Source organism: Ursus americanus, chromosome X (genome assembly GCF_024610735.1).
Source record: "Ursus americanus isolate L20-20 chromosome X, mUrsAme1.1.p, whole genome shotgun sequence".
NCBI lineage: Eukaryota > Metazoa > Chordata > Mammalia > Carnivora > Ursidae > Ursus > Ursus americanus.
Genome location: NC_142164.1, coordinates 14904911 through 14926411, shown reverse-complemented (window position 1 = coordinate 14926411; position 21501 = coordinate 14904911). Strand labels below are relative to the sequence as shown.

Below are 21501 nucleotides of genomic sequence, written 5' to 3'. Positions count from 1 at the left end.
CGACTTAGCCCAGTAGAATTCGGCAGCACTGATGCTGTGCCAGTTGTGGGACTAACTTTTAAGGGAACTGGAAATTTCTGCTTCCGTTCTTTTGTATGCTCTCACTAGGGATTCTTCCCCTCAGAACCCAGACAGCATGCTCTAAGAAGCCTGGAAAATGTTAACCACCAGCTCTGCCAAAAAAGTTAATTTTGTCGCACTTGCCGATTTTCTTGGTGATTTTTTCAGCCCCGATGGCTGAAGACAAACTACAACACACAAGTGCTGAACATGGAGTTGGTCAGAGATACACAGATACCACAGATATAAATAAGCACCAAAGCAGAGATTACAAAAATGTAGCCACATCATTAGGAAGTGATGAGTCTTGGGTATCACCATTGTTTTTAATAGAATTGATTTAATTAAAAGTTGATATAATTTAATTTTCAGTAATGGCTGTGTTTAACAATCAGCTCACAAAATTCCCGAAAATTTAGCGATTTGTTCTGACAAGTTGTCACCAGCTGTCTCCAGTTATACCACAAGCTGGATCCAGCATACCACTAAGCCTAAGCCACTGGGAAAGGCCATGTGTCGGAAACAGCATCCACAGACCCCCAGAGGACAACAGCCCCAGCTGACTGGTGCATGGGCATCAATCGCCAGCCATGTGAGCGAGCCATCTCGGACTTCCAGCCCGGTCTTAGTCTTCAGGTGACTCCAGTCCCAGCTGCCATCTGAGTGTAACTGCATGAGAGACCCTAAATCAGAACCGCTCACCTGAAACTGGTCAACACACAGAACCATGAGGGATAATAATGTATTCTTGTTCGAAGTTGTTACGTTTGGGGGTGGTTTGTTACGCAGCTGTAGACGACACCAATACTGCCTCATAGAAATTGCTCAATCAATAACAGATATATTATTGTTTTGATGGCTACAATTATTGGCAGATTAATTGAAACTATTTCAAGCAATGGGGGATCTATTTATTTTATAATGAAAAAGGGAGGATTCCTTTTCCTGCTTTTGCTCAAGGGCTTAGAATTTTTACACAATGCATGTAATTTGTCCTGAATTTGACTTAAAAACCATGTAACTCTAGATGAAAAGTCTACAATTACTTTCCACAATATAGTTAGTCTCCTGTTGGCCTATTGTTTACTTTCCTCCTTTGACAGCAGGGACTGCATGAAGTAAAGTCACACCACCAAGGCCCAAAGAATGACTCCAGGTAGGCAGCTCTGGCTATCCCATTTACAGCAAAGCCTGGAAATTTAATAAGAGCAATAGAAAGATCAGTGAATGAGAGCACTACATTCGTCTTCCATCCCCTGTCTTATTGTTTTCTCAGTTTCTTTAACTGACCAGAAGATAGATGTAACAAGGACAAAATATTAATTTAGAAGTAATTACAGCCTTGTTCGACCTCCCCCTTTCTTCTATCTCAGTTCCTAGGTAGGCCATCGTTGGGCAGATTGAAGTCATTATTAAGGAGGGGGGGCATTGAGAGAATCTCAGTTAAGATTGCTTAATTTATATTGACAAGGACAGGGAGTTGTTTGCAGAGAGAGAGAGGGAGAAAGAGAGAGAGAGGATGATGTTTATGGTAATTTATTTTGTTTTCCCAAACAGACTTGGTTGGTTGTAATGTAACCCGGGTTAAGTTATGAATATAATCTCTCTCTGGACTTTTTCTCAACGGATTGTATTTCTCGATTATTTTCCATTATATTTTGGTTACTGGACTTAAATGTGAGTGCTTTAAGCTAGGAGGGCACCACAAGGAGCTTAGCTTTATATGAGTTATATCAAACTAAAGCCTAATTTGTGTTGTATTTGTTTTAACAAATACTGGCATTGTGGTTGTGACAAACAGAGGTCTTCTGTTTTAGAAATGCATACTGAGGTATTTATGGATGAAATGATATGTCTGGGATTTGCTTTAAAATAATCTGGGGTTGGGGGAAGGTGGGTGAGAGCGTAGATAAAATAAGATTAGCTCTTCATTGACACTTGAAGCTAGGTGATTCATGAAGTACATGGGGATTCATTATACTATTCTTTCTACTTTTGTGCGTGTTTGAAAATTTCCATAATAAAAAGTGAAGAAAAAAGTGGGCGAGTTAATACCTATTGTTCTTACTCTCTAAAAAAAAATCTAAATTAAATTGCTCTTTATTATATGTGGTCCATACTTGCTTTTTCACTGTGGTTGCTGGTTCTTGACAGAAAAATATCATCACCACCCTTGATTATGAAAACACAGACTGAGTGTTTGCTGATATTTTAGCACAGGTGGGATCTACTTAACTCAATCCAATACTCAAAAGTCTTAACTTAATTAGAATCTAATTGCAAGATAATCTTCAGTGACAAAAAGGTTTCCCTGGTGTATTTTAAAAAGGATTTAATGAATAAAAACTTGACTTATGTGCTATTTTCTGGGACTCCGCCTATTGTAGAAATGGAGGTCCAGCATTTTTTTTACTATAAATTTTGCTGCCTGGGTAGCTATTTGCATTTGACTGCCTTTGCGTTTTAAAGGGAAGGAAGCAGAACAGTATGGCCCCAAACTAAGTAACGCAGGTTTTCTATTTCAATTTTCTTTCCCCAGAGAACGTGGATGATGTTGCAGAGCACGTTTTAAATTTAATAAATGAATCCCCCACTCTGGATGAAGAAGAAACAAAGATTATTGTTTCTAAAGTCTCCGATATTTCACGATGTGATGAGATAAGTATGAATCTAACGCAGATTATATTACAGATAATCAATGCTCTTTTGGGAAAGCAAAACAATTCAGCATCTGATCTGCACGAAGTGAGAAATGAGTAAGTACTAAAGCTTTGGTAAAATAGTTCTTTCCTAAAATTTTATAATATTTGTTATTCATTCCTTGGCGTACAGTCCACCAAATTTTCGAGGTCAGGTGGCTGCGCATTGAAAGCTGAGTTCCTGTGATGCAACGGGGCCAATGCCACGCAAATCCTGATTGGGAAGCAATGCATTGCGAAAACCTAACTGAATTTTAGTCATAGCCCCGTTGCAAGTAAATAGTTGCCCCAAACCAGACCTCACTCTATTTTCCCAGCCCCGGTGCCCCCTCAATTTCTACAAAATCCATCGGCCCAGTGCTCAAGCAAAAAGTTTAGGAATAATACTAGTTACCTCCCTCTACCTCACAGCACATCAGTAACCAAGTCTTGTAGGAAACACCAGATGTGAGGTTTTTAATCCCTGAAATATTCCTGGAACCCGTCTGCTTGTGTTCATCCCCACCATCACCACCACCCCGGTCCCAGCCTCATACCTCTCCGCTGCCCTACAGTAACCTCCTCACTGGGCTTCCCCCCACCCCACCACACTTGCTTCCCTATGGTCTTTCTTCTACATGACAACCAGAGGATCTTTTCATGCACATATCAGATCACGTCCATTCTCTTGCTTTTATTTTATTTTTTTTTAAAGATTTTATTTATTTATTTGGCAGAGAGAGAGACAGCCAGCGAGAGAAGGAACACAAGCAGGGGGAGTGGGAGAGGAAGAAGCAGGCTCATAGCGGAGGAGCCTGATGTGGGGCTCGATCCCATAATGGCAGGATCACGCCCTGAGCCGAAGGCAGACGCTTAACCTCTGTGCCACCCAGGCGCCCCCATTCTCTTGCTTTTAAAACCCCTCGGAGGGGCGCCTGGGTGGCTCAGTCGTTGAGCGTCTGCCTTCGGCTCAGGGCGTGATCCCAGGATCCTGGGATCAAGCCCCGCATCGGGCTTCTCCGCTAGGAGCCTGCTTCTTCCTCTCCCACTCCCCCTGCCTGTGTTCCCTCTCTTGCTGGCTGTCTCTCTCTGTCAAATAAAGAAATAAAATCTTAAAAAAATAAATAAAACTCCTTGGTGGCTTTCTGTTACACGTAGAATAAAATCCAAGTTTCTTGGCTTATGAGGCCAGGCAGGATCTGGCTTTACATACAACAGTGACATTTAATCCTGAGAACCACCTTGCGAGGGAAGGGCCAGTATTACCTCTGGCTTGCAGGTGAGTCAACAGAAGCTCGGCCACGTTGTTTTATTTGCCCACACAGTTAGAAATTAGAGGAGTTAAGATTTAAACCTCAGCCTGACTCCAGAGCCAGTGCTCTGATTTAATAATTCCTTAAACGATACAAAGACAGTGATTAAAACCGAAGAAGTCTTACGTTGAGGAAATCTCGGAAGGAGAATGGGACTTATATTAAAGCGGTAGGAATGCTCTTCCCTCCCTGTGGTTCCTTGCAGAATTCTGAGGATAATCGAGCGTGCTGGTCATAAGATGGAGTTTTCTGGGCGGACAGCAAATCTGACGGCAGCCAGGCTGGCGTTGGCCGTCCTGCGGGTGGACCACGCGTTTGAAGGCATGGCCTTCGGGATTCGCTCCCTTGAAGAAGGCGCAGACCCTGAGGTGAGTCTGGTTCAGGAAGCTGAGAACCAATCAGGCAAACGCTGTTCCAAGTTCTCATTCACTTACTCCTTGGGAGAGAGAGCAGATACTTTTTAAAGGTTTTAGTCTTCAGGGGACCTTATGAAAATACAAATATCCCAGGGAAGCTTCACATAGAACCCTTAGTAGCCAAACACCTTGGGGTCAGAACGGTGTCCATGAGGTGTGAAATGACACCACCTTTGGCCCTGTGGGCCGAAATCATCTCACATGTTACTTTATTATTAGCTACCATTTCTGGAGTACTTATTATATGTTGGGGCATTGAGCTACTGTCTGTACAGAAAAGGAAACAGAGCAGTTGAGTAACTTGCTCAAGGACACACAGCCTAATGGCAGAGCCAGGATTCGAACTTATGTCTGTCTGGCTTTAAAATCTGAGCCCTTTCCATCACACCATAGTACCTCAGCCTTTGGCAGGCCACAGGCTGCCAACCGCTGCAGAAAACAATTTTTGGAGGGCACCATTTTTTTTTAATTTACAGTTTTAAAAAAAATGTTAAATTTATATATGGGGAAATGCACCAATTCTAAGTATATATTTTCTGAATTCTAACAGATGCTTACACCTGTGCAATTCAAACCCCTATCAAGATATAGAATATTACCCTCACCCCTAAAATTCCCCTCCTCCCCTTCCCAGGCAATCCCCAGAGCTGTGACCTCCCCTGGCAACCACTGTTCTGATACTTTGCCACCATAGTTTTGCCTGTTCTAGAACTTTATATACATGGAATCATAAAATATGTACTGTCTTGTAGAAGACTGCTTGCATGTAGCAGTCTTTTGTTTCTATAGTTTATTCTTTTTTATTGCTGAATAGCATTCCATTGTATGGATATACCAAAGATCGTGTGTCTAGTCTCCTGTTGATGGACTTGGGATTGTTTCCAGTTTTTTGGCTATCAGAACGAGAAATACAACTTTCAACATTCATATAAAAGTCTCTGTGTGGACATATGTTTTCATATATCTTGAGTAAATACCTAGGAATGGGATTGCTGGCTCATAAGATATAAGAGCCTAATTGAATGCAATTGTCTTCAATGAATAGTGCTGGAAGAAGCGAGGATCTAGATGGAAAAACATGAACTCCAAACCATAGGCTACACCATACCTATTCTGTTCCATTAATTTTTTTTGTAGATGCTTATGCCGTGATCACACTATCTTGATTCCTGTAGTCATGAAGTCAGAGAGTGGGAGTCCTTCAACTTTGTTCTTTTTCAAGATAGCTTTGATTATTCTAGGCCTTTCCCGTGTCCATAGGAATTTTTGAATGTGCGTATCAATTTGTACAAAAAAGAAATGTGTGGAGAGTGATTGGGATTGAATTGAAGCTATTGATCAATTTTGGGAGAATTGATTTCTTTTTTTATTTTATTTATTTATTTATTTGACAGAGAGAGAGACGGCCAGCGAGAGAGGGAACACAGCAGGGGGAGTGGGAGAGGAAGAAGTAGGCTCCTAGCGGAGGAGCCTGATGAGGGGCTCGATCCCGAACCCCAGGATTATGCCCTGAGCTGAAGGCAGACGCTTAACGACTGCACCACCCAGGCGCCCCTTTTTTTAAAATTTTATTTATTTAGATTTCTTAGTAATATTAAGTTTTCTCCTCCAGTAACATTTACTCGGGCCGATTTTAATTTCCCTTAGCAATGTTTTGTACTTTATTTATTTATTTATTTATTTATTTATTTATCATTTTAAGTTTTAACTTTCATTCCAGTGAGTTAACATACAGTGTTATATTAGTTTCAGGTGTACAATATAGTGATTCAACGCTTCCATGCATCACCCTGTGCTCATCACAAGTGTACTCACTCCTAGATGATAGAGTATATCAACTTTATTTTTATATACTTGCAGCAAATAATTAGAAAAATTGTAGGGGCGCCTGGGTGGCACAGCAGTTAAGCATCTGCCTTCGGCTCAGGGCGTGATCCCAGCGTTATGGGATCGAGCCCCACATCAGGCTCCTCTGCTATGAGCCTGCTTCTTCCTCTCCCACTCTCCCTGCTTGTGTTCCCTCTCTCGCTAGCTGTCTATCTCTGTCGAATAAATAAATAAAATCTTTAAAAAAAAAAAAAAAAGAAAAATTGTAAAAAAATTCCATTTGCAACAGCATCAGAAAACATAAAATATTTAGGAATAAATTTACTTATTTACACCCGGTGTGGAGCCCAATGTGGAGCTTGAACTCATCATGGTGAGATCGAGACCTGAGCCGAGATCAAGAGCTAGACACTTACTTGACTGACCTACCCAAGTGTCCCTTTGTTTTGTAGTTTTTTTTTTTAAAGGCTTTTATTTTTTTTAAAGATTTTATTTATTTACTGGATAGAGAGAGACACAGCGGGAGAGGGAACACCAGCAGGGGGAGTGGGAGAGGGAGAAGCAGCCTCATAGCGGAGGAACCTGATGTGGGGCTCGATCCCAGAATGCCGGGATCACGCCCTGAGCCAAAGGCAGACGCTTAACGATTGAGCCACCCAGGCGCCCCTGTTTTGTAGTTTTAAGTAGAATAGTATCACCATGCTTTGAACTTTTAAGTGGAGTGGTATCACGTCTTTAGTTAAATATAAAAATAAAGTTGGTACTCTATGTCTATCGTCTATCTATCAACTGTCTATCATCTAATTTTGAATCCTATGAATTCGCTAAACTCACCTGTTAGTCGTAGCAGTTGTTTTAGAGATCCCTTAGGACATTCTATGTAATGTCATCTGGCAACAGAGACTGTTTAATGTCATTCTTACTGATTTTTATTCCTCTTATTCCTTTCTTTTGGCCTTTTTGCTATTAGAGCCTCCAATAACATGCTGAATGGAAGTAGTTGACATCCTCGTCTTGTTCTTGATACCAGAAGAGAAGTATTCACTATTTTACCATGACTGTGATGTTAGCCGTGTTGTTGTTGTTTGTTTTTAGATGCCCTTTATTTGATTGAGGACCTTACCTTCTCTTTCTAGTTTGCTGAAAAATTTTATCATGAATGGTTGCCAAATTCTGTCAAATGTTTTTTTTTTTTTTCTCTGTATCTCTTGAAGCAATCGTTTGGCTTCTTTCCTTTATCCTTCTAATATGGTGAATTACATTGATTTTAGGATGTTAAACCAATCTTGCATTTCTGGAAGAAAACCTACTGGTAATGATGTATTATCATGTTTATATACTGCTATTTTCAACTCGCTTATATTTTAAGTATTTTTACACTAATGTTCGTGAAGGATATTGGTCTGGAATTTTTTTCTGATTTTCTAAAAATCGAGCTTTAGATTAGGGTTGTGCCAACTTCATAAAAGTGAGTTGGGAAATGGTCCCTGTTATACTTTCAGAAAACGTTTGCATAACGTTGGTGTTATTTCTTCATCAAATGCTTGATAGGGTTTACTCGGAAACTCTCTGGGTCTGGAATTTCTTTGTGGAAAGTATTTTGATGGCAAACCCAATTAATTTAATGGATGTAGAGCCATTCAGATGTTCTGATTCATGTTGTGTGTGTTTTGGTTAGTTATATTTTTCCAAGAATTTATTTTGTCTAACTGGTCAAGCTTGTTGACAATAGTTGTTCATAATATTTCCTAATGATTTCTTAATGTCTGTAGGTTTTATAGGGGTGGTCAGCAAACTTTTTCTGTAAAAGGTAATAAATATTTCAGGCTTCGTAAGTCACAGGTGGTCTCTAGAGGTCTGATGAACATTTTAATTTTCTTTCTCTCTTTTTCTTCCTTCCTCTCTCTCTCTTTCTTCCTCCCTCCCTCCCTCCCCTCCCCTCCCTTCCCCTCCCCTCCCCTCCCTTACTTCTTTCCTTCCTTCCTTTGTTACATTCTTTAAAAACTGAAATGTAAAACCCATTCGTAGCTTGAGGCATATGAAAACAAGCTTTGGGTAGGAATTGGTCTGCTGACCAATTTATCAATCTCTGATCTACAGTAAAAATCTCTCTTTAATTCTTGATAATTTTTTTAGATTTTATTTATTTATTTTTTAAAGTATTCCTTTTTTTTTAAAGATTTTTATTTATTTATGTGACAGAGAGACAGCCAGCGAGAGAGGGAACACAGCAGGGGGAGTGGGAGAGGAAGAAGCAGGCTCCCAGCGGAGGAGCCTGATGTGGGGCTCGATCCCATAACACCGGGATCACGCCCTGAGCCAAAGGCAGATGCTTTAACGACTGCGCTACCCAGGCGCCCCAGATTTTATTTTTTATTTGTCAGAGAAAGAGAGAGAGAGAGGGAGCACAAGCAGAAGAGCAGCAAGCAGAGGGAGAAGCAGGGTCCCTGCAGAGCAAGGAGCCCAATGAGGGACTGGATCCCAGGACCCTGGGATCACAACCTGAGCCAAAGGCAGATGCTTAACTGACTGAGCAACCCAGGCACCCCAAATTCTTGATAATGTTAATTTCTTTTCTTGTTCTTTTTTTTCCCTCTTGATTAGTATAACTAGAGATTTTTCAATTTTGTTGATCCTTTTTAAGAACCAACTTCATTAATTTTCTTTATCGTTTGTTTTCTATTTTGTTACCATCTGCTCTTAGCTTTATTATTTCCCTCTGTGTACTTACTTTGTGTTTATTTTGCTCTTCTCTATCTAGTTTCTTTTTTAAAAAAAGATTTTATTTATTTATTTGACGTGGAGAGCAAGAGAGCACAAGTGGGGGGAGGGGCAGAGGGAGAGGGAGAAGCAGACTCCCTGCCAAGCAGGGAGCTTGATGCGTGGCTCCATCCCAGGACCCTGGGATTGTGACCTGAGCCAAAGGTAGATGCCCAACCAACTGAGCCACCCAGGTGCCCCTTTTATCAAGTTTCTTAAGGTGGATCCATAGGCCATTGATTTTAGACACTTCTTCTTTTCTAATATAATCATTAAAAGCTATAAATATCTCTCTAAGCACTGTTTCAGCTGCGGTCTGCAAATTTTGATATGTTGTATTTTCTTTTCTTTTCTTTTCTTTTCTTTCTTTCTTCTTTCTTTCTTTCTTTCTTTCTTTCTTTCTTTCTTTCTTTCTTTCTTCCCTTCTTTCTTTCAGAAAGAGAGAGAGAGAGCACAAGCAAGGGGAGGGGCAGAGGGAGAGGGAGAGAGAGAATCCCTCAAGCAGACTCTGAGTGGAGCCCAACACAGGCTTGATCCCATGACCCAAGATCATGACCTGAGCCAAAACCAAGATGCAGTCGCTCAACCAACGGAGCCACCTGGGCGCCCTGATATGTTGTATTTTCACGAGCAGTCAGTTCAGAATATTTCCTACTTTCCTCTTTGATCTGTGGATTATTCAGGAGTGTGTTCTTTAAATCCCAAGTATTTGAGGAACATCCAAGACATATTGTTGATGTTGATTTCTTGTTTATTTCACATGGATCACAGAATGTACTCAGAATAATTTCAATCCATTTAAACTTGTTGAGGCTTGTTTTATGACCCAGTGTGTGATCTCTTTTGATGTTTCACACACTTGAAACACTTGGTGTGTTCCACAGTTGTCAGATATGTTGTCCTATAAATATCAATTAGATCTCAAAGTGGTCGATAATGTTGCTCTGATCATCTCTTCACTGATTTTTTTCCTAGCTATTTCCTAGTTTAGAGAGGTGTTAAAATCGCTGACTTTGCGAAATTGTCTCCTTCTCCCTTTAGTTCTGTCAAATTTCGCTTTGTTTATTTTGGGGCTCTGCTATAAGGTGAATATACATATATGTTGTTATGGCATCCTCATAATAACTCTAATACTAACCTATTTATCCTTATGAAATAGTTCTCTTTATTTCTGGTAATACTCTGTCTCACAGTCCATTTTCTCCGATTTTAATATAGTCATTGCAGCTTTCTCATGTTTACTGTTGTATCTATGTTTTTGCACCCACTGACTTTCTATTTCTTCATATGTAAAGTGCACTTCTTGTAGATAGCATACAGTTTATGTTTCACTTTTTTATCCATCCTGAAAATATCTGCCTTCGAATTGGAGTGTATAATTCTTCTAACATTTAATGTATTCTTTGATCTGGCTGGCTTTAGGACTACCATTTTATTTTATTTTCTACCTGTCCTTCTGGTTTTTGTTCCTCTTTTCCTGATGACTTTTGGTTTATTTTAATCTTTATTACAATTGAACTTTAATTTTGTACTGACTCTTCAGTTATATCTATTTGCATTATTTTCTTGATGGTTGCTCTAGAGATTACAATATGCATCCTTATACTTTTGTAGTCGCTTCGAGGCACCATTGTACTAATGCATGCAAAACACACGAATTTGACCATATATACCTATTCATACCCTCTGTATTTTATGTTACAGTTGACATATGTATTATATCTAAGGTCAGAAACCCCACAAGACAATGTTACCATCTTTGTTTTAAAGAGTCTTATGGGGGGGGCGCCTGGGTAGCGCAGTCGTTAAAGCGTCTGCCTTCGGCTCAGGGCATGATCCCGGCGTACCGGGATCGAGTCCCACATCGGGCTCCTCTGCTATGAGCCTGCTTCTTCCTCTCCCACTCCCCCTGCTGTGTTCCCTCTCTCGCTGGCTGTCTCTCTGTCACATAAATAAATAAAATCTTTAAAAAAAAAAAAAAAAAAATAAAGAGTCTTATGGGGGCGCCTGGGTAGCGCAGTCGTTAAAAAGCGTCTGCCTTCGGCTCAGGGCGTGGTCCCGGCGTGCCGGGATCGAGTCCCACATCGGGCTCCTCTGCTGTGAGCCTGCTTCTTCCTCTCCCACTCCCCCTGCTGTGTTCCCTCTCTCGCTGGCTGTCTCTCTGTCACATAAATAAATAAAATCTTTAAAAAAAATAAAAAATAAAAAAAAAAAATAAAGAGTCTTATGAAATTGAAAGAAAAAATAGTCTTTTATATTTATGCAGATATTTATAATTTTCAATGCTCTTCCTTCTTACCTAAAGGTCAGAGTTCCATCTGGTAATATTTCCCTTCAACTTGAAGAAATTTACTTAGCATTTCTCACAGCACAGGTCTGATGGTGATGAATTTTCTTAGTTTTCATTTATCTGAGAATGTCTTTATTTTGCCTTTATTCTCCTTTTTATAAGATTTATATTTATTTTCGAGAGAGAACACAAGCAGGGGGAGGGGCAGAGGGGGAGGGACATACAGATTCCCGGCTGAGCGCTGAGCGTGGAGGCCAATGCCATGTAGGGCTGGATCCCAGGACCCTGAGATCATGACCTGAGCTGAAATCAAGAGCCTGATGCTTAATGGACTGACCCACCCAGGCACCCTGTCTGATTGTTTTCAGTGTTTTCTTTGTTTCTTTGCCGTTTGGTATTATGTGTGTAGGTGTGTTTTCTTTGCATTTATCCTGCTTGAGGTTTGCTGAGATTCCTGAATCTGTAAATTTATGTCTTTTATCAAATTTGGGGAAATTTCCATCATTATTTCTTTAATATTGCTTCTTCACCATTCTTTCTGTCCTCTCCTTTTGGGACCCCAATTACATGTACTTAAGATTTTGGGGTGTTGCCCCACAGGTCCCTGGGACTATGTTCATGTTTTTAATCATTTTACGATTTATTTTCCTGATAGTATAATTTCTACCAATTTCTCCTCAAGTTCACTGACATCTGTCATCTTCCTGTTACTCTTGGACCCATCCAGTGCAATTTAAACATTTTTGATATTGTATTTTTGGTTCCAGAATTTCCATTTTGTTCTTTTTCTGCTTGCTTCTCTGCTGTTATTTCCTTTTTGTGCTTTAACTGCAAGCATATTTCCTTTTAAATACCTGAGTACAGTTACACCAGCTGCTTAAAACTCCTTATCTGCGGACTCCAACATCTGGGTCACCTCCAGGTTGATCTCCACTGATTGCCTTTTCACTTCAAAATGGGTCACATTCATTCTTCCTTCACACATGGGGTAATTTTGGATTATGTCCTGGATATTGTGAATGTTATGTGGTGGAAATTCTGGATTCCACTGTGGTTTTCAGAAGACTATTGACTTTTGTTATACTAGGCAAATGACTCCATCTGTAGATTCCATCTCTTGGATGGCAGCTTAAATCTCAGTTAAGTTCCTTTATCCTTAGTTGGAGTCTTTCTTCAACATTAGTGGTTCAGAGGCCCGGCAGAGTTTATACTCAGAATTTTGTCTCCTTCTGATGGGGTGCCTGGATGGCTCAGTAGGTTAAGTGTCTGACTTCAGCTCAGGTCGTGAAGCCGAGGTCCTGGGATCCAGCCCAGCATGGGCTCCCTGTGGGTTCGGCTGGTCTGCCCCTCCCCCTGCCCTCCCTCTGCCCCTCTCGCACCAGCGCACTTTCTCTCTCAAATTAATAAATCTTAAAAAAAAAAAAAAAGAATGTTGGCTCCTCCTCTCTAGCTTTCTCCTTCCCACAATTCCTTGCTCCTTCTCTGCCCCCGACACCGCCCCCCCCCCCCCCGCCTCTCCACCGGCTGACTTGCCAGTGACAGGTGGTGGTTACCCTGATCTTTGTTTTATGGTTCTTCATGCCACTAAGACTACAGGTTTTCTATCAGAATTTTGAGTGTTCTTCACATTCGTTTCACCTTGTCATCAAGTTAAGAGCTGTAGAAACAGGTAACTCACCTTGTAATGTTACCTTTTGCCAAGTGTCTACTCTGATCCAGAATCAGCCTGCTTTTGTTCATTTTCCAGTGCTTTCGGGTTGGAGTTATTTTGTATAGTTGTCACATGCAGGAGGGTCAAGTCCCTTCGGAACAACCCAGCCGTGCTGGAGGCACAGGTTGACTTCCCATTGTATGTTGGTTACATATGGGGTTTTCTATTACATAGACTTTGGAGGAGAAGCGAGTCAATCACATTCTTGGTACCAAACTGCTTACACGTTGAAGCTAAATCAGAACTTCTCTGGGGCGCCCGGGTGGCTCAGTCGGTGAAGTGTCTTTCTTTGGCTCAGGTCATGATCCCAAGGTCCTGGGATCGAGCAGGGAGCTTGCTTCTCCCTCTCCATCTGCCGCTCCTCCTGTTTGTGCTCTCTCTCTGTCTCTCTTTTTCTGACAAGCAAATAAATAAAATCTTAAAAAAATCAGAACTTCTCCAAGGTGCTTCATTGCCCTGGCAGAATTTATTTGTGCTGGCAGAAGAGTCACGGCTTTGGGGTTCACAAATAATTTTTGAAAATATTATAAACTTTCATCTCCTCCACCTCTACAGCTAGCTAGATAATAGTTCCTTGATAGGCCACATGGGTAAAGTGGAAAACGGTGGCCCAAATTACACATATCTTTGTTCAACTACATCCCAGCTGTGTGACCCTAGGCAAGTCACTTAACCTCTCTGAGCTGCCATTTCCTGATATCATCATACAACATATATTTCAGAGCCAATAGAGGGATTGAATGAGTAAATACATGTAAGGGTGCCCATATACCCTGTTTTGCCTGGGAGAGTCCAGGTTTACAACTGTGGTCTCAGTTTACTGGTAAAGCCCCCTCTCACTCTAAAAAATGTTCTAATACTTCCTGAACACTGTTAACCATCAAATCAGCAAATTTTCTTACTAGTGAGCCTCGCTTCCCTGCCTTACTTTTCAACAAAAGCATTGCCCAATAAAATATGGGGTAATGCCTAATGCTACCGTATTGGTTTTTTGTTCTGGTGTTTTCCCTCTCAGAACTGTATGGGTGAAGGGGGTCTACTTTCAAAGACTGGCCTTTACTTCCGAGAATCAGAGCCAATCACCTAATTGGTCATTCCCCTTTCCACCTCTATGCATACCCAGGTGCAAGGATGCCAGAGATAAGTTTGGGAAGAAAAGGGGTGTGTGTGTGTGTGTGTGCGTGTGTGTGCACTCTGGTCACATCTGGCCCTACGATCTGAGTGTGTGCGCGTGTGCGCGTGCGCATCAAAGGTGCCGCATAGCTTGTGGACGTAGTTCCCACCCTTCAGCCTTCCAGCGTGGTGCTCTGGGCGTTGCACCGGGACTGGGGAGGCGGGGAGGGCTTCCGGCTCATGGATGATGATTCCAGTTTCCATCTCCCACCTTGTCTTGGCAGATTTACCTGGGTGAGGCCCCTCTGGGAAGGATTTTGGCTTCCATATATTTGCCTAAATCACTGAGGGAGAGAATTCCTCTTAGCAACTTACATACCATCTTGTTTAATTTTTTTGGCCAAACTTCACTCTTTAAGGTAAGTTTTTGCCTCTGGAAACTGTCATGAACTGACATATGGTGACTCATTGTAATTATGAGCTCTTGCTATTTTCATAATGTTCTGTTTATTTTAGAATATGCTCACTGATTTATTCTGCAAGTCTCCTGGCACAACCCCTGGCCCTCAACATGAATCAATGTCTTCTTTAATGATGTTCCTCAGCTTTTAATTTTCACAGCTTCTCAGCTTTGCAAGGGACCTTAAGGATCATGTGGTGACCAAACAGAGGCCTCAAGATGTTGTAAAACCAGAAAAGGACAGCGAGTCCTCCTGATGAGTGTTGTTTCAATTTGTTGGTGCTTTCCTCCTGCATCTCCCCTGGCTCCTCAAAGCCTTCATGCCCATTCTTTTGGGCCAGTTCATTGGAAGCTGAGCAGTGTGCAGTAGGACACTGGCCCTCAGGCATTTGTTGCTCCTTCCCACTGCTTCCAGAACCTTCTCTGAGGGTTGCAGTCCTCGCCCATTATTAAATCCAGGAGGCAGTATGATGTGGTGGTTACGGGCCTGGATTCTGGGGCCAGATCGGCTGAATTTAAAGGCGGCTATGCCATAGTCTAACTGCGGGACCTTGGGCGGGTTACCCAATTCCATGGGCCTTAATTTCCTCCTACGTAGAATAGGATGATAGTAATACCTCACTGGGCTAAGGGTTAAGGGAGTTAATACATATAAAGTGCTTAGAACATTGTCTCGCGTGTCATAAGCACCAGGTAACTGTTTGCGTTGCTATTATTATTTTCCTCTTTGGGGGCTCTGGCTAATAAAAGGTTCATTCATTTGGCACACTCTGTCCCATCTAGCTGTTGGGAAGACAGCAGTCAGAGCTAGCATGAAATGGTTGATGATCACTATTAATTATTAATGTTCACACTTTATTATCTCCTTTACTTGCGAGAAACCTTGACTCAAGAGTGCTGTGGTCTGAATGTTTGTGTCCCCCAGAATTCATGCATTGCCATCCCAACCCCCAAGATGATGGTATTAGGAGATGGAGCCTTCAGGAAGGGAGGAGATCATAAGGGTGGAGCCATCAGAATGGGATGAGTGCCCTCATGCAAGAGGCCCCAGAGAGCTTGCTTGTGAGGACAGAGCAAACTATCTCTGAACTGGAAAGCAGGCTTCACCAGACCCTGACCATGTGGGCACCCTGATCTTGGACTTCCGGCCTCCAGAGCTGTGACAAAAAAGTTTCTGTTATTTAGAAGGCGCTCAATCTGATATTTTGTTCTAACAGCTAGAAAGGACTAAGACAAAGAGGCTAAATGATTTTGCTCAAGGTCGCACAGCTAGGAAGTGGCATAAACTAGTAACCAAATCCAGGCTGTCTACTCCGAAGTTGAAGTATTTAAGAGTTCCATACATTAACACCCATGCATATTTTCATTTTCTAGAGAAGCTATCCAAAGGAATGAATTTATAATGGTCAAATATTCACAGAGTTATTGCAGGGAGATTGCACTGGGCCAACTGAAATATACCACATACCAACTCAAATTTAACACATTGTCTCCAGTTATAGCTGTAGGATGTTCTGTTCTGGAATTCTCTAGCGGCTCCCCTTTCTGTCTATGTACATTCATTCTATTTATTCCTGTGGGTTCAGCTCAAATCCCACCCAGAAAGCCTGCCTGGAGTTCATGAGCCTCTGCTTTCCTCCCCACTCCCTGCTTGCATTCTTGTCTTCCATATCCACCGAGTCTCTAGTCTGGTTTCCCTAAGTAGACTGTGGCGGATGTCGTGGGTCGGACATGTTTTATTTTCATGGCACCTGGCACAGGGCTGGCTACCTGACATGTTTTCAGTAGATACATATTTATTAAGCCTTGTTTTTAAATGGAAAAAAATTGGTTAGACCCGGGACAAGACAGTTAATGAACAAAAATTTTAATAAAAACGAAGAATGTGGTTCCTAGCACTCTGACCCTTTTGGTAAACTTGAAATTTCTCTATATCATCTGACATACCATTATTTTTGTCTTAATTTTGCTCCTTTCTCGAGAGGGCTGTGCCTGTCACATAGAATAAGAGATAAACTTATTTTGCATAGATTTCACACCTAATAAGTAATTTTTATTCACTACCATCTTCCACTGAAGGGGATTAAAGATCTTTGCCAAAATTAGCCTACAGACGTCATAGTGCCACATAATGGATTAGAAGTAGCCTGCCATCACATTCAGACCTGGAAGGGCCCTTATAACTCACAGTGGCCCATCTCATTTTACCGATGACAATACTGAGACTCAAAGAGGGGAACGGACCTGCTAGAGGTGACACAATGTCATGCAGTTATTAGTCAGCCAGCACATCTTTCTCGAAATCCTGCTATGTGACTTGCGTGGTGCTGGGCCCTGGGGATACCACAGCGAGCACCAGAGACAAGGTGTGGGACCTCATGGAACTTTTGGTCAGAGTGGGGAGAAGAGAAACTAACAGAGTCTAACTCTGAAGGGGGTGGCCTGAGCCTGGGGGCTGTGCCACTGATTGCTGGGGAGGAAGAGATGTCACCCTCTAATCGCCTTTTCCCCTAAGTCGCAAGTCTCACAGCCTCGCCTTCATGGTGCTTCCTCTGACATCTTTTCATCAAAATCTTCAGTGTTATCATAACATATTACTCTAAAGATCATAGCTAAGGGGAGGCTGGCTGGTTCGCTCAGTGGAGTGGGCAACCCTGGATCTCAGGGCTGTGAGTTCCAGCCCCACGTTGGGTGTAGAGATGACTTACAAAGAAAATCTTGAAAAAAAATGTTGTTGATAAGACGCCACTCTTGGAAAACACATACCCCCTCCTCCGCGAGTGGCAGGTCTCTAGAAGGACAAAGCACTAGGCAGGTACAATATGGCACAGGGGCTCTGGGAGCATAGAGGAAAGGTCAGGGAGAGCAGGAAGGGCCTAGAGAGATGTCGGCTGGAACCCGAGGTTGAGTAGAAGCTAGAAGGATGCAGGGCAAAGGATGGAGGAGTGCTTCTGGCAGAGGGAACAACTTCTCTAAAAGGTTCAGAAGTGAAACAGGTAACACTTGAACCTTGAGCCAAAGAGTGGAAGAGTGAGAAATGATTTAGCGCCTTTTCCTGTATAGCTGCCATTTTGTACGAAAGGGAAATAAAACCAGAGGACAGGTTAATTAAGTCCTGGGTTGTTGTGTGTTTCCCCCCTTTTGGAATTTCCATTCCAGAAAACAGTATGTCTTAGACTAAGTTGAGAGGGTTGTTAGATATCCCTGGTCCCCTTTTCTTCCTGTTATCCGTATACTGAGAGGGGAAGAGACTTTCGAGGAACAAGAGGGCTCAGGCTAGCACTTGAGCTTTGGCCGGCCAGCCAGGGCCTTGCCACCATATTGTTCCATAGCTCCACCTCTCCATCAGGCTACCGCAGGGGAGTCCTCTGTGAAGGGAGCATGGAACCACCAGGCTGGCTTCCATGAGCAGAGCTGGTCGTGGACCGGAAGTGAGAGCTTCCTGGTGGAGCCCCAGGTTGTGTTGTGTTCACAGTTACGCAGTTCTCTGTGGCTTCAGGGCTCAGGAAGAGGAGCGCTGGGCATCTTCTGAAAGCGGCCCAGCGGGCTCTGCAAAGGACGTCATCTGGGCTCACCTCATCTAGGCTTTCCGGGCAAGTCCTCAGAGGACTTTCTTCCCATCCCTCCTGTCCTGTGCCTGCCTCATCTCTTGCGTCTTCACGCATGCCCCGGAAGCAGTAGTCTCTCAGCTGCCTCGCCCCCTGGGGCCTGGGCCTGTGGCCCTTTGGCCCTGTGAATTAGCAGGCACCACATCCTAACAGCTACCTTCTGCTTGATCTCCTTTGAACCACCACTTATGAAGCATCCCTGGGCCATCCTGCACTAGCTGTGGGATCTTTGTCCAAGCCTTTGAGCCTCCCCAACCTTCCGTTGATCCAGAAAATGCCTATCTTGTTTCAGTGAGGACCGAAGGTAGTGTGTGTGGAAAGCCCCTAACAATGTCACTGGCTCCTTCTGGGTGCAAGACATGTTTGTCACCTAGTTGGTGTGTGTCTGGCCATGCGGGGGACATGGGCCCACACCACGCCTCTGCTCTGACCTCAGAGTTCGTGGTCCCCTAGGGAGGAGATGACGGTCCTCAGAAACATATTTCAGGGGCGCCTGGGTGGCTCAGTCATTAAGCGTCTGCCTTCAGCTCACGTCATGATCCCAGGGTCCTGGGCTCGAGCCCCGCATCGGGCTCCCTGCTCCACTGGGAGACCGGCTTCTTCCTCTCCCACTCCCCCTGCTCGTGTTCCCTCTCTCACTGGCTGTCTCTCTCTCTGTCAAATAAGTAAATAAAATCTTAAAAAAAAAAAAAGAAACATACTTCAACCTGGATGTTTATCAACCTGCTTCCAGCTTCGGGGGGGATGAAATAAGGGGGTGGCTTATAATTAACGCACGATGAATTTATGTTCCTTATGAGGAGGGGCCCCTTAAAAGTAAGTAAGGGTGGTTAGGGGTTAGGACTAAGGTAAGTTGTGAAATGTCGGGGTTCAGAGTTATCGAAGGAAGGAATGGTTTCACTTGGTTGCTGGTGAGGTGCCGAGATGCTTGCTGGAGACATATTTCGATGGAGGGCTTGGCTTAGTGAATTGTTCCGGTTTGGCAGAATTGAGACCTTACCCGAAGACTGGAGATGAGCTAAATGACCTCTAAAAACTTTCTCTCAGGGGCGCCTGGCCGGCTCAGTCGGTAGCGCGTGCAATTCTTGATCTCGGGGTCATGAGTTTGAGCCTCAAGTTGGGTGTAGCGTTTACTTAAAAAAGAAATCTTAAAAACAAATGAATAAATACACATAAAAATTTCTTTTCAGCTTGTGATTTTATGTTCCATATTTCCGTGCCTCCTGCCATGCATTAGTAATCCTGAACTGATTATCGACATGCAAGAAGTTGGAAATTTAGGAACTGAACGCCTCTTCCTTATGTTTCACCCACAGACCGGAAGCGTCACTAAAGCACTAAGCACCTTTGTGGTGAGTGCCAGTGTTTCAGACACAGCCATTGAAAACTTGGCTGAGCCAGTGGTTATCACTCTGCAGCATGTCGAAGGAAACCAGGTACTATACCCATTTTCATCTCAGAATAGCAAGGCCTCCGAACCTCTCCTTGGACTTCCTGTTAAAAATAATGGACTAGTGGGGCGCCCGGGTGGCTCAGTCGGCGAAGCATCTGCCTTCGGCTCGGGTCATGTTCCCAGGGTCCTGGAATCGAGCCCTGCATCGGGCTCCCTGCTCAGCAGAGAGCTTGCTTCTCCCTCTCCCTCTGCTGCTCCCCCTGCTTGTTCTTTCTCTCTCCCCCCCGCCTCTCTCTGTCGAATAGATAAATAAAATCTTTTGAAAAATGGGCTAGTTAACAGATGTGGTTAAGGTTAAAGGAGATTGTCCCATTTCGGGCAGTAGAGGTGTGCTGTAGTTGAGGCCTTCTAGAAATAATGCCATCGCTTAAAGGGATAAGTAATGGTGGGCTTCTAGCACTGTGACAGATTGGCAGAGGACTGATTAGGGCAGGTGGATCTTTTGGTTGTCCCATTACACTAAATGATATTTAATTCCATTTGTTTTGGAGTGAGGCAAACAATTTAAAATAATTGAATATTTTGATCCTTTTGAATTGCCACGAAGAGCATTAAATATGTATTAATTATCACCAACGAGTTAAAACCATAGTCATATGGCATAACATACGGTATATATTACTAAATGATCAAATTTAGCTGTAGTATGAGAAGGAACTACTATTCCATTCTTTGATGTTAGTGTATGTCCAGTGTGAAGTCTTAATAGCTTCCTTCATTCCCAATCGAAACGACCATATGGTACAGCATATTTTTCACAGGTCTGAATTCTAGGAGGGAAGAAGGAAGGGTGGGAGAGGGACGTAAGAAAAAACAGATACCAAATGAAACATGCTCGATGGGTGTAAGATCTCTCAATTCCAGCCTGGGCCCGGCTCTCCAAGCATCCCCCAACAGCAAATACTCATTGCCTCCAGTTCCCTGGAGCTCGTAGGAGCTGGGGAGGCCCCAGGAATGCTCCCTAGGCCTAATGAGCAAGCAGCTCAACTTTGTATCCCTAAGGCTTGATCTCAGCTGTAAGCTGCACATGCAAAGTTCTGCGAGGAACACCTACCGCACATCAGTCCTGCACTGACCATTCATAACCTCCTCCTGGGCCTTGCACCAGGAGGGCGTGGCAAATTCCTATGTCACCAAACAGTTGTGTGTGTACACATTTAGTTTTATTGTAATGAAGCAACTTGTACGTTTAGCAGGTAAAACTGAGCATCATCTTGGGGCGCCTGGGCAGCTCAGTCGGTTAAGCATCTGACTTTGGCTCAGGTCATGATCTCAGGGTCCTGGGATGGAGCCCCGTGTCGCGCTCCTCGTTCCGTGGGGAATCAGCTTGGCGCGCTCCCTCTGCGCCTCCCCCTGTGCATGCGCTCTCTCAAATAAATAAATAAAATCTTGAAAAAAAAAACAAAACAAAACCCTGAGCATCATCTTTCCTTTCCCGTGAAACAAACAAAAAATTTAAGAATAAACAGGAACAAAGTTAACAATAGAGAATGTCTACTCCAAACAAGATCCTGCAGGTACTGCTAATTCTCCCATCGAGTGGCAGGGCTCAAGTCATTATTAGGAGAGAATTTAATTTAAAAGTGTCATCTTAAACTGCAAGGAAGTCCATTAAACATCACAATTAAACATGCCAGGGGAGAGGCCATGTTGTCAGAATGCCCACTTAACCCACCCAAACATCTCAAACCCACCTTTTGCTGACGTTCTATAACCCCACTTTGAAATTTTATTTTATTTTTATTTTTTAAGGTTTTATTTATTTATTTGAGAGAGAGTGCAGGAGAGAGAGAGAGTGCAAGAGCATGAGCA

General features: G+C 43.0%; 1 protein-coding gene across 1 annotated transcript in view; it reads left to right on the top strand.

The window, feature by feature from the left end:
- Window positions 1-21501, top strand: part of ADGRG4 (adhesion G protein-coupled receptor G4) — a 122825-nt gene that overhangs the window by 39447 nt on the left and 61877 nt on the right. Inside the window, 4 exon segments of the mRNA XM_087859705.1 lie at window positions 2600-2816; window positions 4257-4419; window positions 14453-14587; window positions 19553-19672. Coding sequence (XP_087715831.1) covers window positions 2600-2816; window positions 4257-4419; window positions 14453-14587; window positions 19553-19672 — 635 coding nt within the window.